General features: G+C 39.1%; 2 protein-coding genes across 5 annotated transcripts; one reads left to right on the top strand and one right to left on the bottom strand.

Annotated features, from left to right (window-relative positions):
- Positions 1-8: 8 nt before the first annotated feature.
- On the bottom strand, positions 9-8,478 carry kdm1b (lysine demethylase 1B). Of its 3 annotated transcripts, XM_011620290.2 has the most exons (22): positions 8,317-8,477; positions 7,932-8,074; positions 6,429-6,550; positions 6,248-6,337; positions 6,037-6,148; positions 5,825-5,938; positions 5,703-5,741; positions 5,349-5,541; positions 5,038-5,222; positions 4,721-4,891; positions 4,547-4,621; positions 4,141-4,275; positions 3,335-3,506; positions 3,139-3,266; positions 2,912-3,043; positions 2,546-2,620; positions 2,352-2,468; positions 2,049-2,174; positions 1,828-1,950; positions 1,196-1,348; positions 681-802; positions 9-601 (listed from the first exon to the last, which is right to left on the bottom strand). In XM_011620290.2, exons 1-21 carry the CDS (start codon positions 8,330-8,332, stop codon positions 719-721), a joined length of 2,505 nt encoding a protein of 834 aa, XP_011618592.2. In that variant the 5' UTR covers positions 8,333-8,477; the 3' UTR covers positions 9-601; positions 681-718. The 3 variants fall into 3 exon arrangements, 2 of the variants coding, with proteins under 2 accessions (XP_011618592.2, XP_011618591.2); XM_011620289.2 differs by having other exon boundaries at positions 9-802; XR_965962.2 differs by lacking the exons at positions 9-601; positions 681-802 and having other exon boundaries at positions 1,211-1,348; positions 1,828-1,967; positions 8,317-8,478.
- A 107-nt stretch (positions 8,479-8,585) lies between these two features.
- Positions 8,586-16,732, top strand: LOC101065487 (cilia- and flagella-associated protein 69). 2 transcript variants are annotated; one of them, XM_029845161.1, is made up of 22 exons: positions 8,586-8,876; positions 9,224-9,283; positions 9,380-9,445; positions 9,760-9,869; positions 9,961-10,037; positions 10,277-10,447; positions 10,728-10,880; positions 11,608-11,785; positions 11,881-11,992; positions 12,097-12,145; positions 12,243-12,364; positions 12,442-12,673; positions 13,327-13,491; positions 13,562-13,677; positions 13,790-13,908; positions 14,144-14,225; positions 14,334-14,526; positions 14,768-14,905; positions 15,242-15,318; positions 15,702-15,899; positions 16,102-16,188; positions 16,302-16,732. In XM_029845161.1, exons 1-22 carry the CDS (start codon positions 8,790-8,792, stop codon positions 16,356-16,358), a joined length of 2,649 nt encoding a protein of 882 aa, XP_029701021.1. In that variant the 5' UTR covers positions 8,586-8,789; the 3' UTR covers positions 16,359-16,732. The 2 variants fall into 2 exon arrangements, with proteins under 2 accessions (XP_029701021.1, XP_029701022.1); XM_029845162.1 differs by having other exon boundaries at positions 8,588-8,876; positions 10,277-10,375.
- Positions 16,733-18,480: the final 1,748 nt, after the last annotated feature.

The raw sequence follows: 18,480 nt of genomic DNA, 5'->3' as shown, positions 1-18,480 counted from the left end.
AACAAGGGCAGTCTAAAGCTCAATTTATTACACATACAGAATATAAATATTCAAGCACTTTAAAGATAGACAAGACATGATCAGTAATATCAAACAACTTATTGCAGTTTTGTTTCCTCAATTCTTAACTTCAGAAGCAAAGGAACAAGTGCTTCTTTTCTGTTGTATCTCAATTTCCTTCTATCCTCATCATCATCATCATGTTTGCTTATTCACAGCGGCTTTGTTGGTTTACATCCCTGAGGCAGTGATGGCACAGCCCTGTGTCTTCAGCTCCCACAGAAAATTCAGCATGCACAAAAACTCTCTTTTCTTAATATCTTAAACACATAATTAATAATTAATGTGGAAAATAGAGACTATGCACTTGCCATTTATCCTACATCTTTTCAGTAACCCTCAACAAGAAGAAAGACTACTTCATCACTGAAGTGTTACATTTACCCACCCCTTAATCTAAATTAAAATAAGCATCATACTTTAAGACTTTTAAATCTTACAGCCAAAAACTACTTTCCATTAAATCAAAAGGTGCTTTAAGTTCTGTATTAAATGTGGAGACCAAAGTGCTGGAGGCTGTTGGCTGCCAACTGCAATACAGCTAGACACATCATGTTAGAAATGTTCTTTAAATAAATCAGTTAAGTTAGTAAAGCTGTTTGTTGCTGGGTCCAACTCACTGTGTTGATGCTGGTGTTTGCTTTAAAAGTGACGGCGTTCACATGGCGGTCATCTTGCTGGCTTCTCTGACCCCACTCAGATAGGCTCCTGTCACAGTTTGAGGAAAGTGTCTGTTGGTGGCCTGTGAATCAAACAAAATATCAACAAAGAATTCAAAGTTAACTCACTTCACAGCTTGTCCACTTGGTTCGTATTGGTATAAATCATTGAAATGCATGTGCAGGTGTGCTTCCTGGGCTTGAATATAGTCTTTTCTTGGAGGTGCTCTTCAAATGGAATGATAACAACTTGAAAAAATATCCAAGGCACTCTGTCCGTTAAAAAGCCTTTATTGCTATAGCTTGGTCATATAAATCTTTTTTTGAAAAAGAAAAAAAAAACAATTCCTACATGTTTGAGCTGCACGGATTCAACAGGGAGTCATTAATAGACTTACCGGTAACTTAGAACAAATGGGGAACTCATTCCATAGAACATTTGAACATAGTCAGGAAGAGGAAGAAGTGGTTTTTACCTCTCCAGCAAAGAAGAGTTTTCCCTGCACGTCTTCAGCGAGGATGTCATAGGCCTCGCCACTTCCCCCTGTTTTCACAAAGCTGTAAGACATCTGGGCCCAGAGGTCTGTACTCCAACGTGTCACAAAGAAACCCAATGGTTCTGGAACTTCCTATCAGTAAGACACATTTCTTTTATTATCTTATTTGCAGAGTACCAAGCAACACACTGACTAAGATTTGTCTTCAGAACTGGTTAATTTACACGTGTAGGAATATGTAAAAATTGATACAAACAAGTGCAATTGCAGGTGTATGAAAGTGGGAGAGGGTGACATGTTTCCTTAGGGACAGAAGTTAAAATTCTGGTTTTGAAAAGACAATTTCTTTCCCCCAAAGTGTGATATTTGCTAAATGAGACTTTTGACACTTGGTTCATTGAAACATGGTACAGCATTGCAAACACATACCGGTACTTCTTGAGGGGAAGTAGTATTTTCCTTTGCATAAGTATGGGTTTGGAGGATCCTTAATATTTACCAAATCTTGTCCATTGATTTGAAAAAACTTGCAAAATGTCATTGGTATCTGTCTGCACCAGCATGATGCATCAGTTATTATTCATGAGTAAACTTAATTTTACAAAAATCACCTGTTCTTTGAAAAGTTCCTGCAGGACCTTCATACACTCCTCTAACACCTCTTTGTCCTCCATATCCTGGACTGTTGTTACAGAATTTCCAGAGATAACAGACATGAGAACAGCCTGCTTCCCCTGCATACAGTGTTCGCCTTCATTTTAATCAACATAAACACTCAATTTACTCTCTTGTAGTCAATCAAATCTGTGGATAAAAATAAGAAGAAACAAACCTGTGGGTCCATATCATAGAAAACACTAAACATGCCCCTCTTGTCAGGATTTGGTGGTATGTGACCAAAGTAGTCGGCCCCTTGGATTTTTTTGTCCCAGAATCTGCATGGAAACTGAACTGCAATCTAAAAAAAAGTTTTACAAAATTTGATGAGCTTGTCTTACAATAAAAATACACCAATATTTTATATGTGTGTGTGTGTGTGTGTGTGTGTGTGTGTGTGTGTGTGTGTGTGTGTGTGTGTGTGTGTGCGTGTGTGCGTGTGTGTGTGTGTGTGTGTGTAATTTTTAATGGAGATTACCTTCTCTATGATACCAGCTCCCAGACTGTGAATTGCTTTCAGCTTCCTCTCAGGAAGAGGAGGATTGAAATGAATCATATTTTTCTGCAGTAAAGTGAGTGGTACCGTAACAAGAACCTAAACACAAGACAAGAATGAAAGAAGAGCTGGATAAAGTGCTGAAATACAAAGGTCCTCTATAACTATATTTTCACCTTGTGTGCTGTCCACTGAGAGCCATTAGTTGAGGTAACCTTGACAACATCACCTGAATAATCAATGGCTTGAACCTGAAATTAAAAAGCAAATTTGCTTGGATTATGAGAAATTCAGTCCCATTAACTCATGCACTGTCATCTCCAATAAAAACTATAAAGGAAATAGCTTTCTATCTATTTTTAAAAAAAATTGGCATATTTCTTTTGTCCTCCTGAATAGCATGCACGGTGACTTGGTCTTTAGGGTTAGCAGAAGACTAGACCAGCAATAACCAAGGAGAGTGAAATTCAAATATAAAAAAACAAAATATAATCAACATGTTTCAAAGAAGTTACTTATCAAGGGAAAGATGAACTACAAACCGGGCACTTTGTGCGGATGTCAAGACCATCCGCCAGTTTGTGGAGTAGCACGGAGTACCCCTGGGTGAGTAAAGTGTGGTCTCCTGAGAACTGGGCAAAAAACTCATTGTGGTCCCAGGATCGTGCAGAAACCTAAAAAAGATCAATCTATTAGATGAGTCTTGCAGGTTTAACCACACCAAACAAGTCAAAAGTGGGAGATCCTTCAGTATTAGGATTTTTCCCACCTGGTCTAATGTGCTTCCACAGGCATACTCAAGGTTGCTGAGATGAAACTGAAGCACTTTCTCTTCTAGCTCACTGAACTGGATTCCAGACTCTTGTAAAAAGTTCTTTTTGACCTCCTGGACCTTTTCTATAGAGATAAAATGCAATGATCCCGATGCTTTTGCGAGTTTTTTCATGAGGAAGGCTATTTTGTACCTCCTAGGGGCGTGTCTTGGTGCTGTGACTTGTCTTTTCTCCACTCTGACACCACATCCAGGATGGCATTAAAATGGAAGTCCATGCGCTTGTCAATCGCTGGGTCAGTGGTCACACCCCCTTTCTGAAAAAGGTCACACCTCTCTCCAAGTTTGTGCATCTTGATGCCCATCTACAGCAAAAGGACAAACAGTTGAATTAAACAACAAAATAAATTGTGTTTCAAATGACAAAGGTAAAAGTGAAAGTCAGCCTAAGGAATCTTAAGTAAAAGTCAATATTATTTTTTTTTTCCACTTCATCCCTCTCAGGGATGATAATGGAAAGCAGCATATGGGCAGCTAGGGCCTATCCCAGCTCATTGGGTGTAGGCAAGATATACCCTGAATGAGTTGCTGCCTCATCACAGGGCCCTTTGTGAGCATTTGTGGGTTTGATACCTTGCTCGAGGGTACCTCGGCACTGCTCTGAGGGTGTCTTGGAGCTACAAGAACACCTCCCAAGTTTTTTCTGCATTTAGTTTTGAACCGTCCCAGTCCGCTACAGATTGAGCTATCACAATGCCATTGTTATAAGTACATAGCAACACAGAAAAGCAAGCATATAAATCTAAATTTAAAAATCTAAGTTTTAATCTAATGTTTTACACCTGAACCTAGTCCTACTCTTTAAAAAATAATAAGGAAATAATGTATTAAATAAGTGAAATGAGTACTATGTTTACTAATTTCCTTCAAAGTATAATTTGAAGGTAGAAGTATCCCATTATTGCACTTCAGTCACTGGGTTTTCTACCCCACTGTTACCTGCTCACACATGAGGGCAATGGGGTTGTTAACGCAACCATTCACAATCTGTGCTCCTCGTCCTACAGTGACACCCAGAGACATATCATCCCACACGCGACCTCCGATCCTGTCCCGGGCCTCCAGCACCACCACCTTTGTCATGAAAAATAATGATGAATTTTGTATATTAATCAATAACTAACACTATTGGATCTGCTCATTTAATACAATTAACAAACTGTTAACAGTAAAGGTACATGTCTATAATGCAGAAAATGTTTGACTCTGAAAAACAATTCACATATTTATAATCAAAAATATTGAAAAATAATTCTCCACAACCCCATTAAGGGCTTGTTTGTTTGTTTGATTGATTGTTTGTTTGTTTGTTTCCAAGGTAAAAACAGCTGCTTGGAAAAGGTACCTGAGTTCCAAAGTTCTGCAACTGTTTTGCAGCAGCCAGCCCTGAAGCCCCAGCACCGATGACGATAACATTTTTCTGATGATAAAATGTGAATACGGCTCAAGCAAATTATTATTGATTATTTTCATTTACAAAATATTTTCACGGTTAACTCATGATGATGTAAGTGCTCACAGTGCCGTATCGTTCAGGAAGTAGAGGCTGTTTCACAGCCAGCACTCCTGTGTTGATGAGGCCCTTCCGGGTCATGAAGTGAAGCACACGGTCCATTTCCTGCACGCAGCACACTCGCACCAAACCACGGATGATGATGTGCTGAGCACATTTCTCCAGAGTCAGCACCTCCTTTAGAAGAATGTGATGAATCAATTTTCAGTATTACATGAATTCACACAATTATTAACAAGATTTATTTTTTTTTAAAACACACAAAAAACACAAAAAATAAAATTCCAGGCTTCACATCCATGTGGCAAACTCAAGAAGCATACCGTGCAGTTACTGTTCCAGGAGGCCAGAATAAGGTTTCGCAGAGCCAAATACATGGTGGGGTCACGGGAAAATTCTGGGAACTCATAAAGTTCATCCAGCTCCATCATGTCAGGCCGCACACACAAAGCCTTTCCACACTCGTTGGGCTGATAGAAGGGTTGGAAGTATGGACACAAGCCTGGAACTGAAGAATAACTTACATGCTTATCACAGTCATAAAGGCTTTGAGCTAAACCTGAGGGTGGTCAAGCATCTTTCCTTATTCATTATGCCATGAAGAACTGTTTTTTTCTCTTGAAAGCAGACTCACTCTGTGGTTGAACAGCTCTGCAGTGGTCTGCCCTCAGCTCCGCTTTGGTCACAGTGCTGAGGGAGCCTGATGGACTCATTCCCACACAGTCAGGGTAGTAGGCAACCAGGAAAGGGCTTGCTGGACTGTCTTTGAACAGTGGTGGCAAAATTAACATTGCGTGCCACCAGCTGTTTGTCACCTCAGCTACTCTCTGCAACAACACAACCAACCATTAGTTTTCATACCAAATTACTGTACAGGCCTTTTGAAATTCATTAATTTATCCATCCATCCATCTTCTGACTATTTTTCCAATATGGTGTCACAGGGTTGTGGCATTTGATTCACTTATTAATTATAAAGTAAGTTTACCATGTCCTCTGGTTGAGAGCACTGGTCAGGTCCATCATTCTGCAGGAAAATGCATCAAATTGTAACTGTAAATGTTCTACATTTCACAAGATCGATTGGTTCTATTGCAATTTCAAGTTTACCTTGATGTTGTTGAACTTCATGCCACAGCGGTACGTTGCTGCTAAGGAGGCAGTAAGTTGGATCTCTTTAGTTAACTGCCGCCACTTCCTACAATCAGGTTTAGTACACTGAACCTGACAGGAGCAAAGAAAAGCATAGAGACCATGACAGTAAATGTGACACAGATAAGGATGAACACATTCATCAGTTTGATAGGAAGCACACCACTTACCCAGAATGGTAGCTGCTGATCTGCCATGAAAGCTTTGAGACTGGGTTCACTTTTGCCATTAGTCGTCCACACTTTCTTCCACGATGCAAAGGTCTCATAGCCATCTTTGTGACTGCCATTGGACAAAAAAGCCAAACCCAAACATAGAGCTTTATTCTGAAAGACGGCTACAAATGCAGTGCTTGTTACATGACAATTTTTTCCACGTTACCTTCTGTAGTAGTGATCAAAACATTCGTTGCAAAAATGCTCACCGCATGACAGATGATACCAACGAGATGTGTAACCATTTTTAGCACATCTGCGACACACAATTACAATCTATGTCATACAAGAGGATACTCAAATAAATAAGCTAGGCTCCATTTTAATTACACAGTCAAATGCTCCACCTTTCAGATGCACTTGCAAAACAAACTGGATAAATAGCCGAACATCCAGCCTTCTCACACTTCCTGTACTTCTTCTCAGATTGCTCATCTTCTTCCTCAGTTTCTGTGGCTTTTCTTTTGCTCTATGAAAGTGTGAAGAACATTTTCATTGAACTGCACATTCATTTACCAATACAGCACTAAGGACAACTAAATATATAGATTATTTACAGTAGCCTGCCAGATTTTGGGCACAACTGGTCAAAAACTGTTAAAACTGAAGAGGAATTGATCTCCAAAAGGCCAAAATAAAAATGTGTTCTAATCTTACACTTTTTTTAAATAACCGATGACAGACTGCCTGCAGCAGTCTTGTGGTCAGTCAGGTCTTTCGGGTCTCGTTTTAGGGATTTTCACCCTCTCTTACAAAAATCTTCCAGGTCAGGGAGATTCTGAGGCCATCAACAATTGGCATGAGCAGCTTACTGCTATTTTTCTTGGTCTTCTAGACTAGACAGGACACGGGTAAAACTGCTATATTCTGACAGTCTTCTGTTTGAAGGTGGATAAGACATGTCTTAAAATCATTATTTTCTGAATTTTATTCAGAATTTGGTGTTGTGGGAACATTTCTTTTGTACAGCAGAATATAGCTGTATGGGATGTTTATCAAACAACAAGAAGCGTAAAGCTCAGAGGATCAAAGAGGCTTTGTCACTTGATATTTCAAGTAATAAAGTCCAAATGATCTTTTATTTCAAAACAACTTACTATGTTAAGGTATAACAAAAGCCCTCTATATCAGTTCCATTGATTAACTTCAAACACAGTAGAAACTATAGAAATACAAAATACGATGGTCCAGCAATACTGGTAATGTTTTGGAATTCTTTTACGATCTGTTGTTTCTATAAATGTCTGTCACTATCAGCTTAAAAATGCACTCCAATTTAAAGATGGTTTGACCAACTTAGCATCTTGAATCCTGGTGATCGGACGAATCACAGCGTTCCAATTCCTACTCTACAATACCCTTGTCTCAAATTAATATTCTTCATGGTAAGTCTACGTTGCATTGAGATAAGATTGGGGATAGATAAAACAATGTGCATACACAGAATGGGTTTCAATTGTTCCTGCACAGGGTGGTCTGTTGCTTCACACTGTGGTTGCAAAACTGGGAAATTAAAATGCTATTCAGTGCATTATCACTGATCATCTATGGCCTTGGACACAGTCTCTCACACTAATCTCAACAGACCAATAGCAATAGGACTATCAGACGCTTCTCTTAAGTGGTTTAGATCTCATCTCTCTGGTCATACTCTTTCAAAACCTTTCGCATCTCTATCTCTCCTTTACATGCTCATCCTCATCCACACACCTAGCCATTCACCCAAGTCCTCTTCCTCTACCCAACTCATTATTATTATTGTTGTTTTCATTTTCCGTCTGAGAGGGTTATGTGTGAAGTCAGAATTGATCTTGTGGGAACCACTTGATTCCCGGTTTTTAGGTACTTACCTGTCCAGGTGGAGGATTGTTGCTCCGTTTTACCCGGACATTGAGCTGCCTTCCAGAGGCGCGCAGGCTCTGTTCGTCTCCCGGTGACTCGCCGGAGCTCCGCTTCTTGGGTCGCCGAGTACCACACGCGTTCCCACCGTAATCTAGAAAATCAATGACACATTGACTAATAGATAATAATTACGCATCAGCGACACAATAATTTCTATTCAAATAGGGCTTCTTTTTTTACATTACCACTAAAGATATCTATAACCGATATTATTTATATCAGTGCTTTGTAACCAAATCGGAGTGACAAGAAAATGTCAGGCCCTTTAAACGAGCTTAAAAAAGATCCTGTCACATTTAGCGTATAGCACTAGCGCCGCCATACAACACTGACCTGTATCCGAGAGCATTAGTGACTCGTATCTTTCTTCAAATCCCGCTTTTGCTGATGTTAATGTGGCGTAAGAAGAAAGGTACTGTTAGCTGGGTTTGATTCCCTTTTATTGTTGTGGTGAAAATCAATACATCGTGTTTGCCAGAAGAGCACTTCCTGTTTTGAAGAGGAAACGGGCTTTCGCTGGTCTTAATTTTGAGCTCCGTCACTCGCCGTACTATATGGTAGCCATAGCAACTGTCGTAAGCTGTCTGGCAATTGACTATAAAGAACAATGCAAAATTAAAAAGCAAGAGGATAGATGCTGGGGGACAACTGTTGCTTGGACTTTAGGCTCAACGTTTAGATAATTTCGTTATTTGCTGATTACACGGGTTGAAACATTTCGCAAGAAAATAATAATAATTTGTAGTGTTAGAAATGGCGCGCCTGATGTAGAAACTTTAAATCTCGAAGTACATCGACAATTGCAAATGGAGACAGGTGCGGTTCGGAGGAAACCAGACACTCTTGTAGTTAGAAGAACAAGAATATCCGACGAAAAGCAGCACATTCATCAGGTAAACTTTAATTAATCGTGTGAGTGAGTGATTGCACTCCCACTTTATTTGTGGATTTATGTTGCATTCATAAAGTACATTTTAATATTTTGTTGATTTTTTTTAAAATAGCAGCTGAAAATGTGTTATATTAATCTATGTTGCTAATAATTTGTGTATAAAAAGTTTTTCAATGGACCATTCACATTTCTGTGATCGGGGTGTTTACTGTGACTTTGAGGGGTTGCTTTTGAGAGGGACATGGAGATTTGTGGTTCGTGGCATCCATGCTGTATTGAGAGCAGTCCAATACACTTACAGTTTTATGTCACAAATGTGTAAAAATTTGTTTTTTTTCCCCCCAACAGCTTCACAATAAAAGTTTTGAACTCACCCAGGTGATTCATCTTCTTGAAGATCCTTTGACTGTAAGTTAAACTTTGTTATTATTTCATTTTATTCAGTGCTTTACATATACTATACTGTCAATTTTTACATATACTATACTGTCAATTTTTCTTAAGGCAAATTTGAAGGAGAGGCACCTTTTTGCTCTGAAGAAACTTCTGAGGAGAAGCCAAATTGGTTTTGTATCCTTTTCTCTGAGATTAACAATACAATCATGAGATCTCCAAAAGACACAAGAGTTGTCACACACTACAGTAAATAGTTGAATTTTCATCATTAATATCCCCTGGTAGCACTAAAAATAGCTTTTCCTCTCATGCAAAACAGTTTGTGAAATTCCCAAGATGCTAATTTAACACTTTAATGTATCTGTCAGCATTTTCCCTCTTCCCAAATAACCTCTGTAATGATTCTTGCCCACATCACTTCCATTACCTCAAAGGGGTTTCACTATCATTGCTCTTTGCCAAACCTTTAAAACTTAATTTATATATAGATTTTAAAGGAGCTGACAGGGATCGCTACAATACTCAACATCTGTGCTGAGAAAGCGAAAGATCATCATGAATACCTGCCTATTTTGTGTGAAGCACTTAAAATCTGTAGGTCGGTAATTAAACTAGAGAAAAAGAAAAATATTATTCAGTATGCCTTAAATTCTGAAAATAAATGTTTGAGTTGTTTTTTTCTTCATTAGTCTTCCATTTTTGAAGGAGAAATCATCTGATGAGCTGAACTATGCTAAGGATGGCATAGAGTTCCTGTCTCACATGGGTACATAGAATTTATTACAGTGACTGTTTTAACGAAATCGGCAAGATAATATTTTTTTGTAATATTACGTCTAGCTTCCATGTGAAGGAGCTAAGATTTAAGATTTGTGTTAATTTGATTATCAATGACATTATATGACATACACTGTATTGCACAGTATTCCAGGATTGAATATTGTCCTGCACGCAGCAGAACGAGTGATGATGTTCAATAACAAAGAGTTGTTTCTTCTTCAACAGGCTGTCTGATGAGAGTGCCAGATGCTGATGTGAGAAATCAGCTAGTTGACACTGTGAAATCATTCTATAACAGCGTAGCACCCATAGAGCTGCTTGATGGTATGGAACACCTCTCCAAGCCAAAGCCTCGGACTTTCAACTCAGACATCTATTTTTCTAGACTTTCACTAAGTGAGGCTCTTTCATGGCTTCTCGGTGCTTTCAGTATACCTTCTTCTACCTTCCTTTTTCAAAAGATTCTTTTTTTCCCCAAGTTCTGCCCATGTTATTTTTTCACTCTCTTTCTTGTAGGTCATTTTGTTGCTACTTTGCTTTCTTTCAAAACTACATATGTATAATTCTTGAGAACTTTGTGTGTATATACTATTTATGAGAATATTTTATTCCCCTATTTTAACAATATAAAGGTTATTTTATCATCATTTTCTTTTCTAAAATGTTTTTTTTACAGGACTTCAGGTGACCTCTCCAGGCTATCGGCTGCAGCTGTTGGAGCACAGTGACCTTGCGCAGACATTGCTTCTTTCCATGGCTGCTCTAGAGAACCAGCCCAACATAAAATTGAAGCTCTTGCAAACACTTCAGTTTCTCTCCTGCTCCTCTGGTCAGTATCTGATTTTTAAAAATGTCGTGCATATGGAAGAGGGCAGCTGTTGGACATGTCAATCTCATAGATTGACCTCCTTCATTAAATAAAGTAGCTGCTCTCAAGAACATAAATCAGCTCATTACAAATCAGACAAAAAATCTAGGCTGTGATTAAAGAGCCCTTGTGGTAATGGCAGCAGGTTAGGAGATTGTTTTTTTATTATTATTATTTAGCCTTTATTTAACCAAGTTAGTCCTTCTGAGATCAAGGATGTCTTTTACAAGGGACACCTGGCCAAGAGGGCAGCAGCACAACAGTTATATTACAAACAATTTTTTTTAAAAAAGATGCAAAAATGGCCTAAAGTTTAAGTTCAGAGTGAAATTTATTCCAAGCATTAGGTGTCAAAAGCCTAAATGTTACTGTGCCCAGTTTAGTTCGTACTTAAGGGACGACAAATAACAGACCAAAATGATGTTTCCACCAATTTGTTTCATACATAAAGAAAGACTTGTTAAAGGTAATATTCAAAAATTTTCTTTTCTTTTCTACATTCTGAATCTGCTCCTCAAAATATAAACAGCCATCAATTAAAAACCCTCAAAATTCCATTACCATCTCTTGTTAAAATGGTCCACGGCCACACTGATCCCAGTTTTAGAAGTGGTAATAAACACACTTTCTGTTTATCTCATTATTATTCGTCTGTGTCAGTAATTGCTTCTTTACAATCTGAATGCAGATAGGAACTGTGTGTTAATGTTGAATGCAAGAGGTGCGGAAACCATGTGCCTCCACATGAACGAAGACGATCCATCTAACCAAACGCTTTTAAGATCCTCTGACATCCTCTGGAACCTGCTGGAGAGAGGCTGCAGAGAGGAGGTCACTGCTCAGCTCAACAGTATGGAGTGTATCCTGTAGGTGTCACCTTTAGTGAAACACTGTGTGTTTGTAGTCACTCATAATGTAATCAGTACAAATTAAAAAAATGTTTTCTCTTTTGTTGATCTAGATCTCTGAAAGAAGCCTTTCTTCACAGTTTTGGATATTCTGATCGCCAGGTCACAAATGTCCTGCTGATGATCATAACTGCCATTGCTGAAACACTCAGCTCTCTGCTAATTGTAAGTACAATGGTGTATTTTCCTCAGCATTTTGGCTGATATTCCTTTGGGGTTTGAGAATTTTTTCATTTTTTGTTCTCAACAGTTGTGTTTCTAATTTTCAGGAGAGTTTATTTGCCAAACAACTTGTCGTTCTTGCCACATTTCCAGAGTGTGAGGCCATTTTTTTACTTTTAAATGTTTAATATATTGATTTATGAGTCGACAGTACATTTTTATGAAATGAGAACTGTTTTTATTTATGCCTCAGTGAAAAATCACAACCCCACAATGTGCAACATCAAGATCAACTACAGTCAAGAAGATTTTCAAACGAAGAAATTGTTGTTGAATCTCTTGGTCGTCATGTCGAATGACTCGGCAGTGGCCCAGGTGAGACACACAGTTCAGGTCTTTGTAATGATCTCTGTAAATGCAGTGCAGAGCCTAAACATGACTACTAATCACAGATCTATAAAGAGGAACGGGTTATTCTGGCTCTGCTGACCCTCATGAAGCCCCCTGGAGCCTTGTCTGAGTGGCAGACCATGACACGTGACTGGTCCGCCAGTCAGCAGGAGGCTCTCCAGCTGCAGGCGTTGATGACTCTTGCAAGCATTACTCCACTCATGTTGGACAACTACATGAGCTGTCAAGGAAACACATGCCTGCTGCTCCTGCTGGACTGGTGTGTCCAACAAGGTGAAAGAGCCAAGAGACCAAAAGAAAATGTTACATAGTAACTGTCATGTCAAAGGAGAGTGTTTATGCATAAAACACCGTATAGACTGACATATTCTACACACGCTGTAGGTTTCTGATGCTGCCCTTCCCTACAAAAAGATATTAAACCTGGGCAGCATATGTGTTGTTTTAATCCTGTACATTTACATGTAAAGGGCGAGTATGCGTCTCAATGTCCTTCCATTGTGCTATAAGGAGTAGCTGAAATGATAAGAAAATATGTTTGTGTACATTTTCTTTTTACTTTTGAGATTGGCCTCAATTTTTAGGAGCTATTTTGTAGTTCATATGTATAAAAATGTCATAGACATACAATGACAATAGAAATCAGTAAAAATATAAATCAGTATATATAGATAGATAGTTAATTAGATAGATAGATGGATGGATGGATGGATGGATGGATGGATGGATGGATGGATGGATGGATGGATGGATGGATGGATGGATGGATGGATAGATAGATAGATAGATAGATAGATAGATAGATAGATAGATAGATAGATAGATAGATAGATAGATAGATAGATAGATAGATATAATGTTTGTACTTGCATTTGTCAATTGAGATTTATTCAACAATTAAAAATAGGATTCCTCTTTTCTCCCAGATGCTGAATTTGATCATGTCAACACTGTGTGCAGTTCAAAGGGATGGGGGGATAAAAAAGTGCAGGTGCTGTATTGTGTCAGAGTACTGAGGTCTGTGACTTCAACGGGGGACGAGTCCGTAAAACAGGACCTCTGTGATCAAGGAATCATTAACCAGCTCTTGGGTAAATTATATTCATTCTAATGTTTTCATTCATTATAAAAGGCTTCAGTGTACAACTCCTTGTTTTCTAGGGATTTTGATGCAGATGGAAGCAAATCCTGATGATGACGATGTCGTCACTATCGAGATAATGACAGATGTTCAGCTGATACTTGCTGTGCTGTGCGAGACTGACATGCACAGGAAGGTAAAGTCAAAGCATGCAACGTTATGTGATTCACATTTAGAGTGTCTTTGAAATAATACTACTACCAAAACCAATGTCCTTCGAAGTCTCTACGTGCTGTTGTGCTCTCCAGGAACTGTTTGGATCAGAGGGAGTTGAGATGGTCGTTCACTTCCTGAAGAAAGGCTTCCACAAGTTCTACGGTGGTTTAGGACACAATAAGCTCACACTCACTACCATTGACTGCGTATGGTTAGTTCAACTATGCTGATTTAACGTATTCGTTAGATATATAGATTGCATTTAAACCAAAATGGCTAAATAATAGTAAATTGATCAATTGAAAAGAATATTTTTTTTAAAATATAAGGTTACACTGTTTTATCAATAGACAAAATTGGACATTGATTTATTGGATTTTGATGGGACTCAGGAACAGCAACATCCAATCCACATGTGTGTAAACTGAAAACGTTGATCTAATCAGGTCCTGTATTGTGGGCTGTTACACCACTGAAGACTATTTTTTGGCTAAAGGGGGAGTGTGCCTCCTGTTGGACCTGCTCAGTGTGAGTTGCTATTTGATTTTTCCATTTTGTAATTTCCTGTGCCCGTACGTTTAAAATCTGAAAATGCTGAGAATGGCACGTTCTTTTCCTCATTCTTGTTTCATGCAGGCAGGCCCTCAGCGCATTCACTGCATCATCCTCGCCACTGTCCTAGAGTTGTGTGAGAACCCCAATACTCTGCCTCACATACTGACCTGGAGGGATAAAGCAGGACACACAGCTCCTAGAATCCTGCTGCAGCTGTGGAGGGAGGAGGAAGCAGAACTGAACGTCAGCAGAAACCAACATGGAGGCATAGCAGGTAAGTCACACATACTGTATATGTGTGTGTATATGTCGGACTAATGAAATGTGGGCATTCAGTTACATAGAAATCCTTGTTTTTCTTTAATAGAAACTGTCTGCATAGATATTGTAATGCGGGTCAATCTTTATTGGGTTAATTTACATAATTCTGTAGTTCTAATTTAGCAAGAACGAGTAATTATATATGTTTTATTTAATATTTTCCACTTCTTCTGCCTATTCACTTTCATTTTAAGATCCCCAGGGGCCTCTCCTCAGCCTTCATCAGAGGGGACAGGAACAACAGTCATTACCTTCTAACATACCAAGTCCAGCTGTGCTTGAACTCTCGGAGAACCTGCGGGCAAAGATTTACTCCATCTTCTGCAAGATTGGTAAAAACATAAATAACTGCTATTATTAATAAATTTGGCATTTTTTGTAAATATGCAGATAATGCAACGGCAAACTGCACATTGGCACATGCTGCAAATATTTGAAACGTCTATTAACTAATTAAATAGATGTCAAAAAAAATGAAAAGGTAAATCAAAAGTAACATTAGTCAGTTTGAGGAATAGTCAAAACACTTCCCATGGAAATAAATTAATTTGCAGCAATGTCTAGAAAAAATAAAAGCCGTTCTGAACGTTAGATACTCGTGAGCTACAGCTTGTTTTTGTCGGTGCATTAGGTGTGTGTCTGGTATGAACTGTGCATTACTTTTGTAGGGTTTCAAGGACTTCCTGGGTTATCGGCAATGCATTATGTAACCTTGAGCATCGTCAGGAGGTATCTGGATTTCAAGGTAATTGTGCTAGTTTTGATTGATTGATTGATTGATTGATTGATTGAGGCCTTCAGAAGGAATTTAGCAACGTATTCAGAGTTTGTCAGTAACGAGATGTCTCCCAGTGGAGGTGACAATTACAGCCTGAACTACCAGTTGTTTAAGGAAGAGGAGAACATTTTGAAAACTATTAATGCAGCAGAGAGTACCGTAAGAAAGCAAAGTCATCTTTGACCAGGATGGGTCCTGGTCCGCTCACCCGGGAGGCTGTGTGATGTTCAAAAGTCCCTGTGCTTTTCATACACCGGTCTCACTTAACATCATCAGCAAAATTTGTATAAATGTTCTAATCATGGTAACTAATCATCAAATCTCAAAATTGTGATTTTGTGCTATGGCAGGTGGGGGAGGTTTGGCAAGAGATCAACAGGGAGCTGAGTTTGGAAGGTGTGAAGCCCATCAGCCCTGACCAGGAGGCTCTGAGCACTATCACTGAGATAATGGAGGACACAGCAAGGAGGGTCACAAGTGAACAAAGCAGCATCATGGAGCAACACGAGAAGGAGGAGCTCAGCCAGGAGGAGAACATGTACACTGAGGTGCCCGAAGTCACATTTATTTATAATGTTCCCAATCGTAAAAAAAAAAATCTGAAAATTATTTTTAACATCTAGTTTCAGTCTAGATTTAGATAGATCTAGACTCAAATAAATGTGAAAACCTCAAACGATTAAATAAAACTAAAATTGAATTGAGATTAAATAAAAAGATGAAAACAAAGTTTGTGCTTGTCTGTTACAGATTAAGGCTCGATGGAAGCAGCAAGAGCTCACAGCAAAGTCCTCAAAGAGTTATGGACCCAAAACCCCAAAGTCTGAGATACTTAAGGTTTTATCTTTTGTGTTCATACACACTAAATTGTCACACATGAAAAGTGATGGCATGTTACGTGAGCAACTGCAACTGTTAATATTTTTCTTAACCTTTGTGGCTTTGTACAGGAGGTGAAAGCATGGGACAGACCTCCCTTCAAGGCTGCGGTGCAGGACAACTCTTGAGTGACAGAGGAGCACAAACACTCACATACACCATGTCCTTGAAAGCTTGAAGTCACCAAAGATTCCCATTCAACACAAACCCTCGTGCACTAATGTGTTTATTTTAGTTTCATGCAAAATCCATTCTATAAACCAGACAGATGCATATTTTCTAGGAGCATCCTAGCTGCTTGGCTTTGGAACCAAATGCAGACATGATGTCACAGTGTACACAATAGTCCTCTGGTGTGGACACACACGCAGTGCAGTGACTGACTGGACCTTGCGGACAAACATCTCTTAGTTCGACATGTTGATGAACAGTAGTTAGCTTAATGCATATTTAGTGAAAAACTATACAGTTTTGAACAATATTAAAAGTATTAAAGACGATAGAACGTATCTTCACATTCCTTATTAATTGGTTTATATAAGCAACAAAAGGAGCTGAACATCCAAGGGGTGGGAACAGAGGCCTTATATAACATCAAAATTGCTCAAGTTTCTTTTGGTGTATGGTAATATATCTCATAAAGATGCTTTCTTGTGTCACAGGCAGCTGCAACTTGTTCTTTTTTTAAGAGTTCCATTAAGTGTTGGTGTTGGGGGGGTTCTAATGTTTTTAGCTTATATAAGTTACTGCAGTACATTAACACACATGCTTCTTCAAGCGTACAACGTGGTACAGAAGCACTTTTTCTCTCTCTGCTTTCATCCATTTTACCGGCTGAATGGCCAAACCATCTCTGACAGGCCAGATCTTCTGTGCAGCTCTATTAGACAGTGTGTGCGTGCGTGCGTGTGTGTGTGTGTTGAACCAGACTGTCCGTTATGCTGGGACGTTCACCCTGCACAAAAGAGCAGGGATACAGGGGAGCCTCTTCTATAGCCCAGGCTGCTGCTGCTGTTTGTTCATGCTGCTCTACATGCTGACGCTGTGGGTGTCGATGCAGGTGAGTGTGCCTGTTTCTTATGGAGCTGCTTTTCAGACTGTTTCAGTCCAGCTTAAAACTTTATACTGTATTTATTCAATTTTTCTCCCAGCTTTTGTTTTAGTATCTGATTTCACGGGTTTAACATCAGTATAAACTACTTAGAATTACTGTTAGGATTACTTTGCACTGACTGGAAGTAAGCCATGAAATGCAGAGAAGCAAATGTAATTATGCTACCATAACTACGTTAATATATAGTTTTCACTAAACTTCACGCACGGTCTTCATCTGCTGTTTAAGGCGGATTAATTGGCACTTTTGTGAAAATTGGAAATTCATTCATACAACCAGGGGACATGAAAATATACTTTACTATACTCTACAGCGTGCTTTTTACACAAGAGTGCCTTTGAAGGCAGAAATTGCTTTAAATATCTTATTGCTCATCATACCACAACAAAATCTACAGAACCATCTATCTTTGCTTCCCAGGCCTACTTAAATGCTGTTAGAAGAGCTCGGTTAACTGAGCTTCGACATTTTTATCCCATTTGATCTTATTTATTTTTGTTCTTTTATAAGGTTCTTGGTTAGCTGGAAAAGCTCTGCCAGCACAAATGATCATCAGATTGGGAAGACTGACGCCGGGATACTTCCGTTTGCTCCAGGTGCTTCATAATCTTTCACCATGAATTACTGTTTATAAAGCAGCAAACTGTTTTTGGGATAGTTCCATGACATATTTCCACAAATTACAGACTTGCACTAAGAAACATGTCAAATTGTAGCTGTTTTGGAGACATCTTTGCTTCAACTTGTAGAAGAAGAACTAGCAATAAGTAAATTATTCATACATGGATTATGTAATCTGCTCTGTATGCCGGGTAAAAGGCTGCATGAGGCATGAAGTGTCCGTTCTGTCCACAGAGGCAAGTCTCAGGCGAGGTGCAGATGCGTCCACAGAGCAGAGGTGTTGATCCCATTGCCATGACGATGGCCACGGTGGGAATGGGCATGTCCTTCTATAGCGCCAGGCAGATGACAGAGGAGTACCTGAAGCACCTGACTGCCTGAGTTGAGAAATGTCCAGTCGGAGTGCCTCTGGCAGCAGCTGATGACGTTTCTGCTTGTGTATGTTGCAGAAGGTTTGTGATGGAGGAGACCGAGAGAGCTTATTTAGTGCGTTTGTGCTGTTGCGCGAAGGAAAA

The sequence above is a fragment of the Takifugu rubripes genome, chromosome 12 (assembly GCF_901000725.2).
Source record: "Takifugu rubripes chromosome 12, fTakRub1.2, whole genome shotgun sequence".
Lineage (NCBI taxonomy): Eukaryota > Metazoa > Chordata > Actinopteri > Tetraodontiformes > Tetraodontidae > Takifugu > Takifugu rubripes.
This window is presented reverse-complemented; position numbering and strand designations above follow the sequence as displayed.